Here is a 16,930-nt window from a genome sequence, read left to right as displayed (position 1 = left end):
AATATGGAAAACTGGGGGGAGGGGATGAGGTAAGGGATTACATGGAAACTCTACTTTCTGCTCAAATTTCTGAAAACCCCAAACTACTAAAAGTTAATATAGTCTATTAACTTAAAAAGAAAAAAAAAAGAAAGAAAAACACTTAAAAATGTATTACTCCTATCTTGGAAAACAAGCAAAGGTAAAGAGAACAATCACTCTGCTTCTACCATTATACAACTGTATGTGAAAGTTGAAAAGAACCCTTTGAAATGAAACTAGGATTCTTAACTAGGTAGCTAAGGTTAGCAGGGTAGTCTATAGAGTGTGTGCTGTTTCAAATAATCAAGTAAGAAAAGAATTTAAAAATAAAATTACTCTTGGCATGTTTCACAGTCATGCCATCAACATTCAATTCTGGAAGCCAAGTACCCTAACTTGACTCGCACATCCCCACCCCCGCACCTTGCGGTGCTTGGCAGCTGCACTCCTGATGTCCTGGGTCAGTGCCAGAATCTCACTCAGCATCACAAAACGTGCATCCTGACCCAGTGCACTCAGGAAAGCCCCAGAAAAGTTCCTGCTGTACTTTCCTCACATGTTTGCAAGTAACAATCTAAGCAGAATCATGTCCAAAAACTCTCCAACTTTGTAATGTGCTTTAATAAGTTGCAGGAATGAGAATAGAGTCACAAGGCTTTCCCCGAGGGATGTGGCCTCAGGAATGATGGCTGACAAATGACCTCCATGGCTTCTAACCAGCAGCTCTCCCAGCTGTGGCCACCTTCCTCTCCAGCCTCAACTCCTCTGATAGGGTCAGAATCCCACTGCCTCAGCTGGCTGAGGAGCAGATACTGTGCCAACCTATGTGGAGAGCCTCCCTTCTTATCATCCGGATCCTCAAATCTCAGGGAAAGCAGGGCACCAAAATGAGTCTTTCCCTCTTGGTAGGTATCTACAGAGTTCCTTTAGAACAGTGGTTCTCAACCTGTGGGTCGCAACCCCTTTGGCGGTCGAATGACCCCTTCACAGGGGTTGCCTAAGACCATCCTGCATATCAGATATTTACATTACGATTCATAACAGTAACAACATTACAGTTATGAAGAAGCAACGAAAATAATTTTATGGTTGGGTCACAACATGAAAAACTGTATTTAAAGGGCCAGAAGGTTGAGAACCACTGCTTTAGACAGTCACAATGTTGCACCGAGGTCTTGGTTGAGGTAAATGACTGTAACTGCAATCAATGTCCCAAGTATGCTGTTCACAGTCTCCAAATTACAAAGTAAAGCAAAGCAAAACAAACAAACCCCAAACCCAGACCTAGTAACAATTAGAAAAGTCTTTTAAGCAAAATAGGAAAGGTGTATGATTCATATAAACAGGACTAAATTAGAGATTAAATTTGGGATTAGAAGAGCTATAATCCCTCCTCTCTGTCCTTCCATCCTCTGCTCTCAGGTCCATACGCTCAAACTGTACACTCCTTATGCTGGCCTTGCCTAAAGCCCTTTGCAAAAGGCCAAGGAACAAACATTACTGTAATGACATGGATATTAGAGATACGTGCAAATATTCAGATCTGATGAGATTTAGAGCAATTTTGCTTTGCATGACGTGGGTGGAGGCAGTATCCTATCTAATAAAATGGTAGTATGCAAATTAACCATCACTCCACAAAGATGGTGGTGCCCAGACCTCTCAGCCCCGCCGGAGTCCCCCAGTCCCGGGGGGCGGCTGCTGAGAGTGGGCAGCGTGAGCTGGCTGAGAAAGAGGAAGGAAGCCCTTTATCAGAGTTCCTGAGAACAGGGAGGTAAGTTATTTGCATTTCCCGGCCACAGATGGGCCTCTGGGCCACGGAGAGCCTCTGGGCAGCGGGCGCGGAGCAGCCAGGCCCCGCAGAGAGCTACTGGCGCACAGATTCGTGGGCAGGGCTACTAGTAGTTTATAAAACAGAAATATCTTTTAAGGGTAATAATTCCTAATAATTGTAGAAATTGAGACACAGAGTCTGGAACACTTCCTTCTTTTTCCTCTACAGCAAAGTTACAAGTACCTACATGTATAATTTGTTCTTGACAACTTCCTGAGGATTTAAATAAGACCACATGAGATAAATAAGGACATTCAGTGTGTTGTTACCAAATCTGCTTTGGAAAATAACAGCTGCAAAGGCCAAGATATTTGAATTGCATTAGTCAGTTCGGTGTCTTATTTCACTTCCTGGCCTGTAGTAGGTGCTCAATAAGTGTTTGTTGAATGAATGAAAGAACAAACGAATGGATAGAAAGCCATCTATATAAAGTCCCCTTTTTCTGATTCAATGTAATATCATTGAGATAGGGGGTGTCTAGATCAGAGCTTCTCAAGTGGGTGGTCCCCAGATTGGCAGCATGGTATCTCCTGGGCACTTGATAAAAATGCAAATCCTACCTCCGCTTCCCCCACCCCCCGCAAACTTGGTAACTATGGCATGGGCCCAGCAGTCTGTGTCTGACAACCACTGAAGTTTGAGAACCACCAGATCTAAAAAGATCCTTTGACAAGGCGTTTTTCCACCTCCCCATGCTAAAGGAAAGAACTCTATGCCTGTAATTACCATCTCACCAAGAACAGTCCCGAGGCTGTGGCTTTACCAGACTCACTACCAATTCACTCCCTGGTTTACGGTGCATCTCATGGCATCTAGGCAAGAAGAAAAGATGCCTCAGCCCAGTGGGAGCAGAAAAGAGGGGGCTCAGAGCCCCAGAGACTACCCATGTGTGAGGCTACAACAGCAGCCTGGAGGTCCGGGTGTTTCCTTCCCTAAGGCACTGGGTGCAAGGCAGAGAGGCCCAGGAGTGTTCCCTCATGTGGGATTTGGGTTCCACATGCTTTCCCAACAGGAAAAATGTTGCCTTTGAGCTCCGCAGGAGGAACATGCTCTCCCTGTCAAGTGGGCGACAGCTGAGCCCTTTATGATCCCAATGGTGGCTGTTTGGCAAACTTCTTGCAACCCCTTCCACACACAGGCAGCCAGTGTGAGGCGATTTCTGTAGCACTAGCCAAGGCCTATCTTGCCTAACACAGTGATCTAATTTTTAAAAACAGTCCTTCCCAATGCGAGTTCAACTTCCAGGATTATGATAGGGTGACCAACTTGTCCCAGTTTGCCTGAGGCTGCCCTGGAGTTAGCACTGAAAATCCCACATCTTGGAAAATTCTTCAGTTCCAGAAAAATGGAGATGTTTGGTGACTCTAAGGATGAAGAGTTCCAAGGATAAAACAGCTCAAGTTAGCCTTCTGATAGTTGAATTTATGCCAAAATCAACAGAATTTATTAACGAGCATTAAGAAAGGTAAAGGCAAATAATGGAGTAGCTGGTGTTAGAGAAGCAGCTGGGTGAAAGTGTGTGTGGTTTGCTCAGCAGTGGGGTGGACGGCCCGGACAGAACTGACACTAGGTGCTCTGTGGCTCTACCATAACCCAACGCTGTGCATGCCAACCGGGCCCCCTCCGGAGGCTGGTATAGGACTGTTTGCTCCTCAGCTCCCTAAAAATGTACCACGCTCCATCTTTAAGATGCGTTATAGTTAAAGTTAGTCTTAGTACGTGCAATGACTTTTACTTACAAAAAGAAATAGAAATAGTTTATACCACCTGTAGACAGGACGATACCCAAGGGTAGAACTGCCTTACTCAGGTGAAGTATCACAGGAAACCCAGGGCAGGAAATGGACAAGCAAGTCACAGAGTTACACTAAAGCTGTGTACTTTACACTAAGAAAATAGATACTATGCAGCTGTAGAAAAGAAGGATCTCTTACTCTTTAAGACAGCATGGAGGGGCCTGGAGAGTATTGTGCTAAGTGAAATTAGCCAGTCAGAGAAAGACAAGTATCACATGATCTCACTCATATGTGGAATCCAACGAACAAAATAAACTGATGAACAAAATAGATCCAGAGATACAGAAGCACGGAACAAGCTGTGGAATCTCAGAGGGAAGGCTGGGATGGGGGGTGGGGTGTGGAGAGATTGACCGGGAAACTTATATGCATATGTGCATAGCCCTCGGACACAGACAACAGTGTGATCAAGGCCTCAGAGGAGCGGGTGTGGGGTGGAGGGGGGGTCAATGAGGAAAAAAAGGGCGCACATCTGTAATACTTTCAACAATAAAGATAATTTTTTTAAAAAAATGTTAAGAAAAGAAAATGGAGGTAAGGTACCTAACATGTGTCAGAAGTAGGCACGTAGTGCTTTTGTGGCAGTTTCCTTTCTTTCGCTCAGAGGGAGTCCCTCATTACCCTACTCAGATCCGTGATTCTTTTACCTGCAGAAAAATGTTGGAAACCTGTATTTTAGACCACAGCAAAGGAGAAAAAGAGAGAAGGGGAAGGAAAGTACGGAAGGAAAGTACATTACAAAAAGTGCGCACATTAATAATAGCAAAAAAAACGTCAGCTTTGTGTTCAGAGAGAAGAAAGTAAAAATAATCAGGCACTTTCACTAAACATCATAATGGCTGAGGGTCATTTAATTCAAGGGTAGGTGGTCCCATTTCACAATCGTATTTAAGGATCCTCTGCATTATAGCCAGTGTGTCAATTGTTAATGATCATGTCCTGAGATAGCTAAGAACAAGAGTTGTGTTGGGTATTCTTAGTATGAAAGGGAGTCGTAGGTTTTAGAAAGTTTCAGCTACCTGGACAATGCCACTTATACATGATATTTCATTTAGTGATGATGTTTTAGTCTACACTTAACCCAGTAACTGAAGTAATCATTTTAAAACATAATTCAGGTCACATCACTTGTCTGCTGAAATGCTCAGTGGCTCCCATTTCACTGAGTTTATTTACCCTCACTACTCAAAACGCCGACCTCAGATCAACAATATCAGCACCACCCAGAAGCTCACTGGTGTCGCAAAATCTCAGGAGCCAGCCAGACCTGCTGCATCAGGACACTGAGAAGCACGGACCTGCATCATCTGGCTCCTCACCTCCTACCACTGTCTTCCTTGTCTTTTTAGCCCCAATCACGTTGTCTTTCTTTCTGTTCCTCGTGTATTCCACACACATTCTCTCCTCAGAGCCTTTGCCACGCTGTTCCCTCTGCCTTTTATGCTCTTGTCCTAGATATCCACATGATTAACTAGCTCACCACCTTCTAGCTCAGCGGTTCTCAATCTGTGGTCGCGACCCCTTCGGGGGTCGAACGACCCTTTCACAGGGGTCGCCTAAGACCATCGGAAAACACATATATAATTACATATTGTTTTTGTGATTAATCACTATGCTTTAATTATGTTCAATTTGTAACAATGAAAATACATCCTGCATATCAGATATTTACATTACGATTCATAACAGTAGCAAAATTACAGCTATGAAGTAGCAACGAAAATAATTTTATGGTTGGGAGTCACCACAACATGAGGAACCGTATTAAAGGGTCGTGGCATTAGGAAGGTTGAGAACCACTCTTCTAGCTTCTCAATGAAGCCAAGTAACACCCCCCCAATTCCCGCACCCGCCCATCTTCTGCACTTCAGCCGCTCCTAATCTTCCTTGCTCTATTTTCTCCCCTATAACAACACTTCACTCTTCTAACATCCCATAAACCAACTTATATGTTATGTTTATTGTTTAGTGTTGCCTCCTTCTGCTAGAACATAGCACTGTGAGGATAGGAATTTTAAAAAATATATTTTTATTGATTCCAGAGAGGGAGAGAGAGGTAGAAACATCAATGATGAGAGAGAATAATTGATCGGCTGCCTCCTACTTGCCCCACACTGGGGGATGAAGCCTGCAACCTGGGCATGTGCCCTGACCGGGAATCAAACCATGACCTCCTGGTTCATAGGTCAATGCTCAACCACTGAGCCATGCCAGCTGGGCGACAGAATTTTTTGACTGTTGTTCCCTGGTGTATCACACATGCCTAGAACAGTGACATGTGGTCTACCATATAGGCCACAGCTTGTTATCAATCCCAACAAGATGAGCAAAGAAATATAATTTAATTTAGAGTAAGAAATTTAGAACAGTTTTGATCAATTTTATATTGACACAACACATAAGTGTGCAACTATCTAGTAAATCATTTTTATTGTCACAAAAGTATCAGACTGTAAATTGAAAATGAATACAATAAACCCCAAACTGGTCTTTCAAAATAGTTTGAGAAGTACTGGCCCAGAATAGTTCTTGGCACTCAGTGCTAATAATTGTTTCTTGAATAAATAAATGAATAAATAAATAGAAGAACAAATGCATGAGGAATACATTTTTACACAGTAAAATCAGGTAAGATCTGTGTATATGCCTGTCAGCCCAGTTAAATAATTTCACTGCTCAGATTAGTGGCAAAGTGATTTGTATTATGCACTTCCTGAGTATGCTGTGCTCTTCTCTCCTGTGTAAGGCTTAAATGGACCAATTAAGGACACTTCTGAGACCCTGACTAAGTGGCTGATGACAGCCTTTGTCCAAGCCCCACATTTGAACACTTCTTTGCATGTCTGCTCTGAGCAGAGCTGGCCTGACTAACTTCAAATTACTTAAACCCTGCCTCCTTCCACACCCCCCAGACCTGGTATATGCATGAAAATAACTATAGTACAAGGCAGGATGTGATAAGTACTATCAGAAATGTCAAAAGGCACAAGGAGGGAGCCATTGTGGACTCTGAAGACTAGAGAGGACTCTGAGAGTGAACAGGGAAGAAGGACAGGTTGGGCATGAACAAAGTCACACAGGAGAGAAAGAACACACTGGGCATGCTCGAAGAACAGAGAATAGTTTGGATATTCTGAAGCACAGAATGAGAGAAAGAGATCAGTAGAAGACAGTACTAGAAAATAAGATTAGGACCAGAACAGATACAGACTTGAATGTCATGCAAAGACGCTTAGAGTTTTTAACACCAAGATAACAAAGAATCTGCTTGAAAATGGGCTGAGGACCTGAATAGACATTTCTCCAAAGAGGACAAACAAATGGCCAATATACATATAAAAATTCATTAATCATCAACTTAAAACCACAATGAGATATCACCTCACATTTATCAGAACGGCTGTCATCAATACATCACAAGTCAAGTGTTGGCAAGGATGTGGAGAAAAGGTACTGTTGATGGGATTGCAAATTCCAAAAAAACTGAATGGAAGTCTCTCAAAAAATTAAAAATAGGACTACCATAGGACTCAATAATACCACCTCTGGGTATTTATCTGAAGAAATCCAAAACACTAATTTAAAAAGATATATGCATTCCTATGTTCACTGCAGCATTATTTACAATAGCTAAGATATGGAAGTAACTTAAGTGTCCAACAACAGATGAATGGATAAAGATGTGGTACATACATACAATGGAATACTACTTGGCCATTAAAAAGAATGAAATCTTACCATTTGCAACGACATGGGTGGAACTAGAAGGTATTATGCAAAGTGAAATAAGGTAGACAAATATCATATGATTTCACTTATATGTGGAATCTAGTGAACAAAATAAACAAACAAGTAAAACAGAAACAAACTCATAGATTCAGAGAACAAACTAATGGTTGCCAGATGGGAGGGGGCTGAGTGAAAGGGGTGAAGGGATTAAGAAGTACAAATTGCAGTTACAAAATAGTCACGGGGAATATAGTCAATAATATTGTAATGACTATGCATGGTGTAAGATGGGTACTAGACTTATCAGGAAGATTGCCTTGCAAGTTATATAAATGTCTAACCACTATGCTGTATGCCTGAAACTAATATAATGTTGAATGGCAATGGTAATTGAAAAGAAATTTTTTTAAAAGCAACTTAGAGTTGATGCTGGGGCAATGGGGAGCCACTGAAGCATATGAAGGAAGGGAATGTGATGATCAGGGTATATGCTTTAGAAAAGCTCCTCAGGCATATGTGCATAAGAGACACTGAAGGAGGAAAATAACGAAGGTAGGAAGACCACTAGAGTATAAGGAGAAGTAATGGTAATGGTGGCAAATTCAATAGAAACCATCTAGGTTGGAAGGAATAATTATGACAGGAAAGTGCATATGAGCCATTTACAGCATGTCAGATGTGAAACAGTAAGTTTGACTTTATGGGTTACTTTCCTAAAGATTGTGAAAAATAACTAACCCAACAAGTCCTCTTTAATACTTACCTCAAATACAATATATGTTAGCTCCCCTTGAACTATCCCACTAAAACTTAATGCTTTACAATAAGTACTTGATTCTTTATTATTCATACTTATAGATTAATTTTGCATTTACATAATATCAATAACAAAAATTACCACATATAGACATTTTGCTATGCCCTATACTTATACTAACTCATTTATTCCTCAGCTATAAACTACTGCTTCCTTCATTTTACATGTGTAGGTACTAAGGTAAGGAATTATATAACTTTACTAGAGGCCCAGTGCACGAAATTCATGCACTGCAGGGGGAGGGGCGTCCCTCAGCCCAGCCAGCCCCCTCTCACAGTTCAGGAGCCCCCAGGGGATATCCTACTGACATCCCATGGGGAGCGGGCCTAAGCCGAAGTCTGGCCTCCCTCTGTGGGAGGCAACTGGGCTGATCAGGGGAAGGTGCCACCCCCATCACCCCGCTGCTGCTGCCACTGCCAGCCAGTGCAGCTGCCAAGGTGTTTTCATTAACAGGGACTCTAGTCCCTTCACCATGAAAAAATGACAACTTTCTTTAGGCATTTTCAAGATGTCTCTTTCATAGGATATGACATTTCTTTCTTTCTTTCTTTTTTTAATCCTCACATGATGATATTTTCCCATTGATTTTTAGAGAGCATGTAAGAAAGAGGGAAAGACAGAGAGAAACATCAATGTGAGAGGCACACTTCGATTGATTACCTCTTGCATGAGCCCTGACCTGGGCCCCAGCCAGGGAGGAGCCTGCAACCTAGGTACATGCCCTTAATCAGAATCGAACCCGGCCCCCTTGTGGGTTTGTGTCTCCACTCCGGCCCCAGCAGCCCAGCGCTGTGGCCACAGGGCTGGGGCTGGGGCTGGGGGCCGGCCCCCTTGCGGGTTTGTGTCTCCACTCCGGCCCTCCCCTGCAGGTTGTTCTCTCTGGCTCCAGGGTTGGGCGCGGGCCACCCTGTCTGTTGTTCTCTCAGGCTCTGGGCCCACACCAGGCCCTTCCTCCTGAGCTGGTCATGACCATTACAGCATCCTGGCCTAATTTGCTGAGAGAGAGAGAGAGAGAGAGAGAGAGGGAGAGAGAGAGAGATTAACATACACAGGAGAGCAGAGGTTTGAATCTAGGCAAGTCTGACCCCAGAATGTGTGCCTTTGACTACTCAACCATACTTGAAAATTTTCTTTTCACATGTATTTTAAAGTTACATGTATTTTAAAGTAGAATGCCAAGAGACAACAGTCAAAATGAAACAAATAGAAAACAAATTGCAAGATGATAGATTTAAACCAAAACATACCAATAATCACATTAAATGTAAATGTTCTAAAAATCCTCAATTAAAAGATAAAGATTGTCTGTTTGGATAGAGAAAAACATCAACTAGACTCTTACATAATGGATTTTGTTCCACCACAATGTATTTTCCCTAAATTTTCCTCTTTTTACACTAATCCTTCCCCTACCTCATGCTGGCCTTATTCCTGAACACAGTCTGGCTGTGGGGAAAATATTTCCTTTGACAAGTTTATCATTTTCTGTATATCCATTTTAAAAGTTCTGCTATAATACACTCATCCTCTCTTGTCTTTCTTCTGAAGTTTAAGTTCCATGTGGATAGAATATCCTCACATTTATATATATATTTGATATTTTACAGAGAGGAAGGGAGAGGGATAGAGAGCCAGAAACATCTATGAGAGAGAAACATTCATCAGCTGCCTCCTGCACGCTCCCTACTGCGGATGTGCCCGAAACCAAGGTACATTCCCTTGACTAGGATCAAACCAGGGACCCTTCAGTCCGCAGGCTGACGCTCTATCCGCTGAGCCAAACCGGTCAGAGCTCCTCACACTTTTTTATACATTTCTTACTTCATATAGTACTACTTTCTCACTGAAAAAAATGACTAAGAAGCAATTTGGACAGACCTGAGAAACTACTGCATATTTCAGAAAAATAAATAAGGTAGGCAGTAAGTGTAACGTTGGTATTTTAAGTTAAAAAGTTTTTTTTCTTTGGAATGATCTACATTGTCCTGAGTATCTTTTGGTTCATAAATATTTCTGATAATTAAGCTTCTATTCAATCTTCCAGAAGTACTGATTTTAGCCACATATAAGCCCCCAAAATGACTTTTACCATATTCTGTAGCAAAGAATTTAGAAAAGGGGCCAGAAATAGTTATTTCTCAAATGACTGCAGCAAGATGTTTGTATTCGTGCTGGAAGAATGGCCACATTGCCAAAAGAGCGGACCTACTCACTAAGTCCATATTCTTTACCAAGCCCTAGATTTTGACCTTGAATAATCTGCTCCACTGAAAGCTCGTCAGCTGTTTATCTCTCCTTTAACAAAATGAAGTTTTAAGCAGTTTCTTAATGTAAGATTCTTACAACTAAAAGTATGGCCTCTGCCTCCGCTATCCATTTTCTTCCCTCAGAAAAGTAAACTTACATGGCACGGGTAGGTGGCAAACAGCTTCCAGTCTTCGTGGCTTCCCACACCTGAAATTTGTGTTAACACTAGCTCGTATTACTATCTGAGTGCTGCCTTTGGGACAGTACTGCCCAAATAACTCACTAAAAGTACACAGGCAGGCAAGTGGTAGAAGTAGCAATCAAATTGTTCTTCTTACCAGGGTTTGCAGGGGCTCCCCTGGAGGGACTCAGTCCTGGGTGACCCGGAGCAGCATGGCATGTCCGAGAAGACAGCAAATCAGTCCCAGACACTGAGTGCTTCAGAAAGACCCAGAAAGAAAAACGTTATTTTTATCCACTGATAAGACAACTTTAAGGACACGGCTTCCATTTAACTAAGGGACCCCTAACCCCGACCGTTTGGAGAGGAAGCTAAGTATATTGGGGTCATGTTGTACGTCGCCGCGGGCTCGCATTGCCATTGAGTGGAGGTGCTCTCCTTGGGGACAAATGGTAGCAAAGTCTTGACACCCTTCACTTCATTCATTCACCTTTTCCTCTGAACACGTTAACCTAGCCCCTTCTTAAATTAATTACAGTCCAGAATATAAAAATAGCTATGTGCTGATTTTCTCCTATACTTGATGTTTATCCCTAAGAAAGAAAAAAGAAAACCTATAGGAAGGTATTAATCTACTTAACATTTCTAAGTACATCATCCAAAGGATTTTGTTTTTTTAATCTTACATATGCTCAGCAGAGTTACTGGCAAAAACTGTACATTTTCTTCATTTCATCCTTTCAACATCAAATAGTAGGCAGCAAAAATTGGATCCGACTTCAAAGCCTGCTGTGGGCTCCAAGTCACAGAGAGACGCCTCCATTTCACATATTGAATTCAAGCAGGATATCAAAGTGCTACCAAAGAACCTCGGGTCCTTGCTCAGAAAGAGGCTCTCACATCTGCAGAGAGTGGAGTGCACAGACAAATCACCTCGGGGAGCAGCTAGCATTTATTCTCAGCAGCGAATTTCCAGGCTTTTGATTCTCTCTTCGCTGTACCTCCCTGTCTCTCTGCTGAACCAAGTTCTTTCGCGAGCTGGGCTTTTGTCTCAAAGACTTCAAAATATCACTAACAGTTTCATGTTCGGATGGCTGGACCGAGCAGCCACAGACAGACTTCAGACCCACCGACTTGGATGAGTCTGAAATAAAGATACACAGTTACCTCGAAATCAAGATATCCAGCTACCTTGTTTGGATATCCTGTGAAGACATCATACTCTTTTGGAGAACTCCGGGCTTGTGAATGCCTAAAAACAAAAACAAAAATAATCATAATGTTTAAAAGGCTTGAGAAGGATAATTTAAAAAACTTAAAGAGAGTTGCTTCATTAAGCTCCCAGTGTTTCCATCCCAGCCCCTGGCTAAAAGGGCAGGGCGTTGCTCTACATCCACAGTCAGCCCGGGATCCTAAGACCCAAGAAACTGTCCTTTCTAAAACTGTGTGACCAAATTTGGTTTATTTTCTATTGGCTTTTACAAACTTTACCACGAAGTCGACCAAGTTAAGGCTAAGCATGCACTACCCACCCAGCACATTAATCACTTCAGTTGTTAAAATAATTCAAAATAGATCCTGTAGTCAAATCAGTTTGGGAAATGCTGAGTTGAGCGGAGTTTAGGAGCTTTCCCTACTGCAGGCGTGATCTTTTACGATTACGATATGCGTTTATGGATTTCTAGAGTAGAGTGGGGGGAGTATGCAGGGTTTTCTAAACTAATTAGACCAAGAAACTTAAAAAGTGATAACCTATTAACATCTATTAAAATACTTGTTACTTGGAGCAAAGTTTGGAAAAAAAATCAATTGTGCTGCATTCCCAATTTCTTGTAATTGGAACACATTGTATCAAGTGTGATAATCATAACACGCTGTTAAAATAGAAGCCAGGGGAACCCAGCAGAGTGGAAAGCTGACTAGGGGAAGGAGAAGCTGGGTTCTGAGCCCCGGCCTCAAGACCCTGATCTCTCTCTCTCTCTCTCTCTCTCTCTCTTTTATTCTCTCTCTCATTCTCTCTCTCCTATACACATACACACAAAACCAAAATATGTGACTGGGTAAATTTCTCCAGTGTTCTGGGTTCTAGTTTTCCTCATCTATAAAATGGATCGAGATAAATTATATCTTAGGTCTCTTTCAGTTCTACACTAATAATCGTATTCTTTATTTAAACTGACAAACTAATTTTCCGAGAACAGTTCATGGATATTACCTTCAAAGTGCATCTACTTATAGTAGATTATAGCAATAAACCTATTTTTAAAATATCACATCAGTACCTGAGGAGAGGAGACTATACTGATATACTTATTTGTGCCTATGTTTGTTTATCATATGTCCCCCACTATGGAATGCAAGCTCCATGAAGTCAGGGACTAAATTTGCTTTATCAGATCTGTATCAGCACCTAACCCAGTGTCTGGTACATTGTAAGTGGCTCAATAATATTTGACAAGTTGTTGAATAAATACTAGAATGACTAGTGGACCCCCAAAATATGGGCCATGAAGATTAAAATTAATTAGCAATGATATAGCACTCCATATTTTAAAAATGCTTTCATATATCTAATGAGAATTTCACAACCATTTGAGCTAAGTGCTTCCATTGTCCCTATCACATAGATGAAGAAACTGAAGGTCAGAGAGAGTGAGGAATTTGCCCAGAGATCAAGGTGAATACCTGGTAGAGATAAGACAATGACACCCTGTTTTTCTGACTACAAACCTCCGTTCTTCCTCTGAACCATGACACCTCTATGCCCTTTGGTTTCTGTGCATCAGCCCAAGGGAGTCACTTCTGTCAGCCCAGGTAAGCTCCAGTGGCTGTGGGGCACCTACAGGACGGATGGACTCTGATATCCTCTAGGAGTCCAGTTGAGACTTGGAGAAAATCTAAGGAAGAAAGTTCGCCTGTTGAATTACTATGGGGTCTCCAATTTCTGCCTTTCCTGCACCAACAAATAAATTAACCTCTTAGGAACTCCTCAAGCTTGCATGGCTTTTCAGGATTCAAAGACCAGTGGCCGACCCTTCCAACGCTCCATTGGAAATCAGCTCATCAGTCTGACTCCCTCCCCATTCAAACCTTTGGAAAAATCTAAAGCAGCTCAATGTAATGCTTATATGTGTTACTTGGTTTGAAAAGGTGGAGGAGGGGTGAGTAGTTTCCACAGGCAAATAGATGAGAGAATAATTGATTAAGCAGTGAAGCAGGTTTCTTTCCTGAGAGGCTTTCCAGAATTTTTAACTTAATAATATGCACAATGAAACTCCTGAAGAGGAAGAAAATGGGCAGCATTTCCCAGATGCCATTTCAACAACAGAACCCTTCTCCCATGGAGCGTGTCGGGGGCCCATTGGTTCTTATAACACATCTTAGAAAACATCGATCTGGGCAGTGCTTATCTGAAACAAATTCCAATTTGCCTTTTAAAATGGTATAAGTCAATATTCTTCAAAAGTCTAACTACTTGAACTCCGCAGCAGTTTCACAAGGTGTGTTGTCATCTGCCTCCGAGACTTGAGACTGGCAATGAGTGGATAATGCTCTCCAAGGTGCCACAACCAAAATATGGAAATGCACAATAATAACTAGAGTACATGGCACCAGGCACCCAGCAAAGCATGGATACATGGACAGCTCATGGAATACTTCCAACAGCCCTGTGATTTGATTTGATTTTTATACCCATTTTACAGGTATGGGAATTAAGGAACGCGAAGCTCATGACTTTTTCATGTCATAACTAGTAAATAGTGCAGCATAAGACCTGCTGACAGAAAAGAAGACTTCAGAGGGAATTTATGGATCCAGGCAAGGATTATTAATTGCTAATAAAACCTTAAGACAAACGGTTGATGGGGAACAGGACATTCATATGATACCAAAAAACCACCCTACAGATTCCTTCCTTCACGTCCCAAGGGGAGCACATGGGAGAAATCAGAAGGTCACCATCTTAACCCAATGCCAACCTTAGCACCTCTAATCCGCAGACAGCACTGTCTTGTGATGTGGGGCAATATAAAGATTTCAACATCACCCAGGATATTAATATTTTTTCTTTTGGTCAAACTACTTGTGTACATGGCACCAGGCACCCGGCAAAGCATGGGTACATGGACAGCTCAGGGAATACTTCCAACAACCCCGTGAGTTGATTTTATTTAATTTAACTTGAATCTAATCAAAGCTTTAAATCTAATTTGCCATTTACCCAAAACACAGGTATAAAGGGACAAGCTAAGACCACAAAGAATCAAGCAGACAAATATAGAAGGTGAGCTATTTTATGGGAGAATTGGCTTGACCTCTTAAAAAGTCAGTGTCATGAAAAGAGGGAGTGTCGTGAGATTTAGGGACGTAACAGCTTGATGCAATGTAATGTTCTAGATCCTGGCATGGACTGACTGCTGCAAAGCACATCTTAGAACAACTGGGAACATTTGACGATAGACTGGTAAGTAAATGATATTAAAGAACTGTTCGCTTTAAAAATGTGGTATTATCTTGAATCTGTAGGAAAAATTAAAAAAAAAACACACATGCACACGAGAAACACTGTCCTCGGCCTCCATTAGAAATCACATGCTAAACTGCAGAAGCAGCACGTTGGTTATCAAAGGGTAGTGAACAGGAGGTAGCTGTCTCTCTCTACGTGCTTCACTGAATAGTTCTAGGGCTCCTCTAGCCTCTCTGAAGCCACGACTGAAGTCTCAAGCAGACTGCCTCCATGGCTGGTTGCTTGGCTGCTCGGCTGCAGTCAGTTCATTGAACCGTGGGTTCTAGGGGAGACAGAAACTCTCGCTCACTATTGAGAACTCTTCCGCTGGGCGTCTGCCCTGAACATGCCCCCAAATGAAATTCATGTCTAATTCCTTCTTCTGAAACCCTGGTCCCAGTGTGGCCGGATGAGAGGCAGAACGAAGGCTGGCTCCTGAGTGCACGGCTGCTGAGAATGCCTGACATCTTTCTTCTTCTGCAGCAAAGATCCACGAGGCCAGCTGGCTTTGTCATGCCGGGCTGGCGGCACTAGGTGAAGTCACTGTGCCTAGGGACTGGGTCTCAGCTTTGCAGGCTCCAACATTCAGTTTGCCAGTTTGTTGAGGGGTGATGATTTTGGGGGGAGCTGAGTTACACTAACTAAATGCAAAAGAATCATATTTGAAAAGTAGAATGCCAGCGAGTGATTTTTACATTGAGCATAATCTGGACTGGACTTTCCCCCTCACTGGTTGGCTGATATACTCTGGAGAATGAATTACACATCAAGTTATAACAGAGGAAGCAGGGTGCTCATTGAGGACCTGATCAATCAAGCTGGTCTTATAACTGGCCTCTTTTACTTTAGGGTTAGAATCGATAACTCTTTTCTTGGACAGGAGTAGAGACACACTGGTTTTTCTCTGATTCTAAACTTCATCTAAGTTTCTTTGTGCAATTTTTATTAACTTTGATAAAATTTGCAACATTATGTTTTATCTTTGATCAATTTTAATCTAAAATGGCTTCTAGACAAACTGAGAAACCCATTAGTCGTTCACACTTGAAAGCATATTCTAATTTCAAACAGGTTAGGATGCAGCTAATTCATTGTGGGTTGATTTTGTTACTTTCCCTGCTGTCTCTAGATTTGGGAGCAGTTATTATATACTCGCGTCTTGATAGCCCTGGGAGAAAGGCTCACCAGCATAACCAAGCAGATTTGTCCCTGCTTCTTTAATAGGTCTGAAAAATATCATGTACATGGAGCTTTTAAGAAGAGGTAAATTTCTTATTCCCAAGAAGCAGCGTCAATCAGCCCTGCAAAAGATATGCTCAGACCAAAATTTTTTTAACATAACAGGAGCCCCATGAATATCAAGGAAAGCACACTTTAGATAAGTCATACAAATTTCCTTATGAAGTTATTACAGTGAAAGATAATAGAAAACATAAACATCTTCAGAAATGGCTTCAGTCAGTTCAGGTTCTGAAAGTAAATTAAGACATTTAAGGAACGACATCAGAGAAGGGGACATGGCTCTTGTAAAACATGCCTTGTTGACCTGAGCATGTTTCCATGAACTGGCCAGAGGTTGAGCCCCAACTGGCAACTCAGGTGTTCTTATTGAGTGCCTATATGGAACTAGAGGCCCGGTGCACGAAATTCATGCATGGGGAGGTGTCCCTCAGCCCAGCCTGCACCCTCTCCAATCTGGGACATCCCTCTCACAATCCAGGACTGCTGGCTCCCAACCGCTCACCTGCCTGCCTGCCTGATCACCCCCTAACCACTCCCCTGCCAGCCTGATTGATGC

At 42.2% G+C, this 16,930-nt stretch overlaps 1 protein-coding gene across 1 annotated transcript in view; it reads right to left on the bottom strand.

Moving 5' to 3' along the window:
• Positions 1–16,930, bottom strand: part of MYO3B (myosin IIIB) — a 443,210-nt gene that overhangs the window by 142,460 nt on the left and 283,820 nt on the right. The window contains exons 31-32 of the mRNA XM_014545672.1: positions 11,817–11,877; positions 10,783–10,882 (exon numbers count right to left, since the gene is read on the bottom strand). Coding sequence (XP_014401158.1) covers positions 10,783–10,882; positions 11,817–11,877 — 161 coding nt within the window. The remainder of the gene's footprint in view (positions 1–10,782; positions 10,883–11,816; positions 11,878–16,930) is intronic.

The sequence above is a fragment of the Myotis brandtii genome, unplaced genomic scaffold (assembly GCF_000412655.1).
Source record: "Myotis brandtii unplaced genomic scaffold, ASM41265v1 scaffold112, whole genome shotgun sequence".
Lineage (NCBI taxonomy): Eukaryota > Metazoa > Chordata > Mammalia > Chiroptera > Vespertilionidae > Myotis > Myotis brandtii.
This window is presented reverse-complemented; position numbering and strand designations above follow the sequence as displayed.